This window comes from Perognathus longimembris, chromosome 11, assembly GCF_023159225.1.
Source record: "Perognathus longimembris pacificus isolate PPM17 chromosome 11, ASM2315922v1, whole genome shotgun sequence".
Taxonomy (NCBI): Eukaryota; Metazoa; Chordata; class Mammalia; order Rodentia; family Heteromyidae; genus Perognathus; species Perognathus longimembris.
Window position 1 is genome coordinate 5,938,866 of NC_063171.1, and position 6,000 is coordinate 5,944,865.

General features: G+C 50.8%; 1 protein-coding gene across 1 annotated transcript in view; it reads right to left on the reverse strand.

Annotated features, from left to right (window-relative positions):
* The window catches only part of Lmnb1 (lamin B1), a 45,967-nt gene extending 40,305 nt beyond the window's left edge, over positions 1-5,662 (reverse strand). Inside the window, exon 1 of the mRNA XM_048357130.1 lies at positions 5,156-5,662. Within this exon, the coding sequence (XP_048213087.1) occupies positions 5,156-5,514 (359 nt within the window). The 5' untranslated portion in view covers positions 5,515-5,662. The remainder of the gene's footprint in view (positions 1-5,155) is intronic.
* Between the last annotated feature and the right edge of the window lie 338 nt (positions 5,663-6,000).

Sequence of the window (6,000 nt, forward strand, 5' to 3'; positions counted from 1 at the left end):
TCACTCAACATTATTTGTTCAAGATCTGTCCATTTCCCTGAGAATGCCATTATTTTATTATTTATTTTTTTGTTTTTTTGCCAGTCCAGGGGCTTGAACTCACTGTCCCTGGCTTTTTGCTCAAGGCTAGCACTCTACCACTTGAGCCACAGCTCCACTTCTGGCTTTTTCTATATATATAGTGCTGAGGAATCCAACCCAGGGCTTCATGTATACAAGGCAAGCACTTTTGTAGGGCATATTCCCAGCCCCCCATTATTTTATCATTTCTAATCGCTGTGTATAATTCCATTTTGTACATGTACCACATTTTTTGGATCCGTTCATCTGTAGTGGGGCATCTGGGTTTTTTTCCATATTTTGGCTATTGTGAATTGTGCAGCGATAAACATGGATGTACAGGCGTCTTTGTGGTATCCTGGATCCTGTTTTTCTGAATAGATGCCTAAGAGTGGTATGGCTGGGTCATAGGGTATGTCTATGCTGAACTTTTTGAGGAACCTCCATACTGTTCTCCAGAGTGGTTGTACTAGTTTACACTCCCACCAACAGTGGAGAAGGGTTTCTCTTTCTCCGTATCCCCTCCAGCATTTGTTGTTGCCTGAGTTCAGAGTATAGGCCATATTAATTGGGGTGAGGTGGTATCTCAGGGTTATTTTTATTTGCATTTCCTTTACTGCCAGGTATGGTGAACATTTCCTCATATGTTTCTTTGCCATTTTTATTTCTTCTTCTGTAAAGTCTCTCTTTAGCTCCTTTGCCCATTTAATAATTGGTTTACCGCGTTTGGAAGGGGTTAATTTCTCGAGTTCTCTGTAGATGATGCTGTGCTGGTGAAGATCTTTTCCCATATGGTTGGTTGTCTTTCTAGTTTCAGCTGTTTTTTAATGATCCACTTAAAAATCAAGATGTCTCTGTCTCTCTCTATATAAACATATATATGTGCATATAGACAAAAATTAAATACCAAGCCTTCAAACAGAAAGGATGTACTTTTCATGCCTAGACTTATAAGCACACAACTTTAGAAAACTAGGATAATGCTGAGGGCTGGAAGCTTACACCTGTAATACTAGCTACTCAGGCAGCTGAGGACTGAGGATCAAGAATCAAAGCCAGGGCTGGGGATATGGCCTAGTGGCAAGAGTGCCTGCCTCATATACATGAGGCCCTGGGTTCGATTCCCCAGCACCACATATACAGAAAATGGCCAGAAGTGGCGCTGTGGCTCAAGTGGCAGAGTGCTAGCCTTGAGCAAAAAGAAGCCAGGGACAGTGCTCAGGCCCTGAGTCCAAGGCCCAGGACTGGCCAAAAAAAAAAAAAAAAAAAAAAAAGAATCAAAGCCAGCCTGAGCAGGAAAGAAAATTGGTTAAGACTCTTATCTCCAATTAACCATCAAAAAAAACAGAAGTAGAACCGTGGCTCAAAGTGGTAGAGTGCTAACCTTGAGTTTAACAAAACCCACAACCAATGCAAAGAGAAAAAGAAAACTAGGATAACATTCCCAAAAGCAATTAGAAAAAAAAGGCAACCACAAAAAAAACTAACATTAAACAAACACTAACAAGGCTAACCACTAGAAAATGGAGCAAAATAATTCTTTCCAAGTACTAATACAAAATGTTAAAACAGTATTCTACTACAGCCCAGCTATTGAGCAAGCCATTAGACAAAAGTTATTTTGAGACAGTCTCATTTGTGAAACACAATTTCCTGCCATCCTTTCTGAAAAAGTTACTAAAAGATGTTCTCCAGCACAATGAAGAAACCAAGGAAAAGAAAATAATGATCCAGAGAGAGAATCCAAAATGCGATTAAAATGGGGTAAATTCCAGGATGTCAGGGCACAGAATTTTGAAGAGCAGAGTGCAAGGGAAGTCGACTCCTAATATTATAGTTAAAGGTTAAGACCAATTGTAGACCTGTATGAAAATGTAACAATGAAATCCCCCTCTGCCTAACTGTTGCTAATTAAAGAAAAAGATATTGTGAACAAGCAAAACAAAAAGTCTATTTAGGAACAAAATTAAGCAAAAAACTTTCTAAACAGGAAGGAAGCAGAAATGCAGCATGTTCTGAGCAACTGATGATGTGCCAGAAAAGGAAACACATCTGATCTTGCAATAGGAAGATACATATGGTAACATAAACTTACACTACTCTCTCAAAATCCCACTTGAAACTGTCAATTCCTAGGACAGGTGTTAACTGCCTTAATCTGTTATCATGCTTACTAACTCTCCTAGCATCAGGTATACCTCAATTATATCACATACACTGACACTGTATCATTTGATTTGAATACATTCTTCTCTTTGTAATCTTGCTGAAACCAGCATGTCATTTCTAATCAGTAACATTTACAACTTCCATCAGCCAGGGGGCAGCCTTGCTTCTAGGGAAACTGCACATCTGGAGACTACTGCAAAAGACAACATCAAATGCTCTGGATCACACACAAGACTGATTGTTCAGCAGGTATCCCTTGCTTAGCACTCTCAACACCTGGGGCATTAATTTCTTCAATCTCTGTATCTTCCACACTTGGAAGTGACTGGTACATACCTCATACTTGGCCTGTCATGTATTTTAATATCTCTAATTGTAATAACTCCAAAGATGACTGGATTTGATTTGTCCAAATCTTTCTCTCTTTTTGGCAGTACTTAAATATGAACTCAGGACTTCTGCTTGCTAACATCTGGCACTCTATCACCTGAGCCACATCTCCAAACATAAGTCTCATGCATGTTTTTTACCTGGGCTGGCTTTGAACCTCAAACCCCTGAATCTCAGCCCCCCTGAGTAGCTAGGATTATAGGCATATTTCACAAAAACCAATGACATCTTACGTTAGAAATTCACCCCCCCCCAAAAAAATGGCGAAAGATGGAGACAACAGTTAATAAGTTGAACCTTTATTTCAAAAGATCACATGCTATAGGGTGGTGGACCACAACTGGCAACTCAGAGAAAGGTGACGCATCCTACTTACAGTGCCTGAGTAGACACACCCATGGGTCCAGTACCTGTAGGTACAGAAAGACCACAGAAATGTCAGCTTACAACTACTGCCCCAGAAAAGTAGGCTTGTAAGCCTCAGCACTAAGGAAGCAAAGACAGGAAGACTGCTGGTAACCAGGAGGTGGAGTCCAGAAGTGAGACATAGAGGGAAGGAAAATAACTAAGGGCCAGGTGCCAGTGGCTCACACCTGTAATCCTAGCTACTTAAGAGGTTGAGATCTGAGGATCACTAGCTCTGAGCAAGAAAGCTCAGGGACAACACCCAGGCCCAATACTGGCACAAAGAAAAAAAAAAAGGAAGAAATGTAAGCTAAGTATTATTTTTGGGTTATAAAAGTAAATATTTTTTTTAAAAACCAAAAACATATCCACCTGTTTCCTCAAAAACAGGAATAAAACCTGTGAGTGAGGGCATGTCTATAGTCTCAGCTACTCTGAAGGCTGAAGTAGGAACATCATGAGCCCAGGAGTTTAAGACCAGTATTGGCAACACATGGAAGCCACATCTTAAAAAAAAAAAAAAAAAACACAAGTCTGGCACTGACAGCTCACAACTGTAATCCTAGCTACTCAGGAAGACAGTCCCTGAAGCTCTTCCCTCCAGCCACCAAAAAGCCAAAAGTGGAGCTGTGGCTCAAGTGGTAGAGCACTCACTTTGGGCAAAAAAAAGCCAAGCAAAAGCGCAAGGCCCTGAGTTCAAACCCCAGGAGTGGCACACACATGTGTGGGGACTGTAGTAAATGTTTCTCATCATATGGCAGCCTTAACTGTTTTATTTTTTTAACCACATACACTTTTGTGAACTGTTTAAACACTCAGTAAGGGAGGGAAGTAAACACACAGACATACACACCACCACCACCACCACCACCACCACCACCACCACCACCACCACCACCACCAGATACTGAAATGAAGAAATTCAAAAGATACCAGGAGCAAACAGTGAACACCCCCGCCCCCTCCCCCCTCCCCAAACTCTATTGGCAGTGATGGGAGACCAGGAATTCCGAAATCAGATTAGTAAATCTCCAGAGCGTGACCTCAGCACATGTTGCACCGGAATGACAATGAAGACATTCTGATCATCAGCCACCCAGGACAGGCCAGCAGAGATATGCAAGTTTAACCTGTGCCCTGGACTAAAAACTCGGTCACCCGCTGTCCTCGATCAAAGTCTCCGCATTCGCAAAGCACCTTTTCACCCGACCTGACCCGGTGACAGCACCGCGACCAGGCGAAGGTGTGAGGGGCAAGGAGTCCTAGCACGACCCCTTCCCGAGAACCCGACCGTGCTGACGGGGGACAAAAGCGACGGCGCTGGGCCTGCTACGGGGAAGGAAGGGGAGCTCAGCGACCGGGAGAAGGGCGACGCAGCTCACAAAGGATTCCAGTCGGCAGAAGCACCCAAGGGTCCCATGCCTGGAGGCGCAGAAAGCCCTCGCCCCCCCCCCACCCCGCCCAGAACCCTCTGGAGACGTGAGGCAGCCCTGGCCGCGGCCCCCGCCGTGCAGCGGGCGGGCGGCTCAGACCCCGCCCTTCCCTCCAAACCCAGGGCAAGCGCAGAACGGTCGCTAAGTGTCACAGGGCAAAGACGGAGCGCGCGAAAGCTGGACCAACCCCCAGGAGCCGCGGCGCTCGGCTCGGGGCGGGTCCCTCCCCTTCCTCCGCCCAAGCACAACTCATTCATTCTGGGGCCGGTAGCGGCTGCTACCAGCCCCACCGTCCAGCACCGAACGCCCACCACACGCTTTGTCTCCTCTCGGCCGAAAACCGGGGCGCGGCCCCGCGCGCGCGCGCCCGTGCGCCAGCCCCTCACGCCTGGGGTTCTTGCGGGGCAGCCTGTCCGCGCCGGGAAACCGTCCGGGAACCGGACTGGGAGGACCAACGCCCGGCGCCCGACAGGAGCGCTCCGGGCAGCGCCCCCGCGGCTGCCCCTAGATTATCCTGCATCGGGGAGTGGGCCCCGCGACCCCGTCCCCGCTATACCTCGGGCCCCATCCACCGCTCCCCGCCCGGCGGCGCCACGGTCCAGCCCTCTGCGCAGAAACCCGGCCGGGCTCCCTCCCCCGCCCCGGGGCTGCGCCCGTCCCGCGGGCCCCGCGCGCACCCTCCCGTACGTGCAACTCACTTGAGCAGCAGCTGGTCGTGCTCGGCCTTGCACTTGCCCAGTTCGATCTGCAGCTTGGCGCGCTCGCGGGCGGTGTCGTCGAGTGCGCGGCGCGCGTCGGCCAGCTCGGTCTCGTAGAGCGCCTTGAGCCCGGTGAGTTCCCGACCGCGCACCTCCTCGCGCTCCGTCACCTGCAGCTGAAGCGCGCTGTTCTCCGTCTCCAGGCTGCGCACCTTGTCGATGTACACGGCCAGCCGGTCGTTCAGTTCCCGCAGCTCCTCCTTCTCCTGCAGCCGCGACAGCCGCGTGGGGCTCAGCGGCGTGGCGGGGGCGCTGGCGCGGCTGCCCGCCCGCGGCGGAACGGGGGTCGCGGTCGCCATGGTGTGCGCTGGGCGCGATCGGCGGGGCCGAGGCGGGCAGGGGGTGTCGGGGGCGGCGCTGCGATCGAAGGCACCGACCGGCGGCCGACGCGCGCGGAGGGAGGCCGGCGCGGAGTGGAGGGAGAAGCACCTGGGATGGCGGCGGCGGGGTTAAGGCACAAAGGGCACGGGGGGTGGGCCGGGAGTCGATCGATCGGCGGGAAGATGAACACTCGCGCGCACACCGGTGCGCGCGGGGAGGACGCAGAGCTGGAGAGGGAGCGGGGAGCGCGCCGCCGAGTCTCCCGCCCGCAGCACTTTGTTTCCTCTCCGTCGGCGCCGAGCGGAGGGAGGGGGAGGGCCGCGCGGGGCGGGCGGGGGCCGGAGGGGCCGCGGGCCGCGATGCCCAACATGGCGGTCCCCACGTGACCGTGCCAGCCAATGAGGAGAAGGCAGCGCGCAGCTGCGGCTGGGAGACCCGGCCTGTAAATTCAAATTCAACCGTCG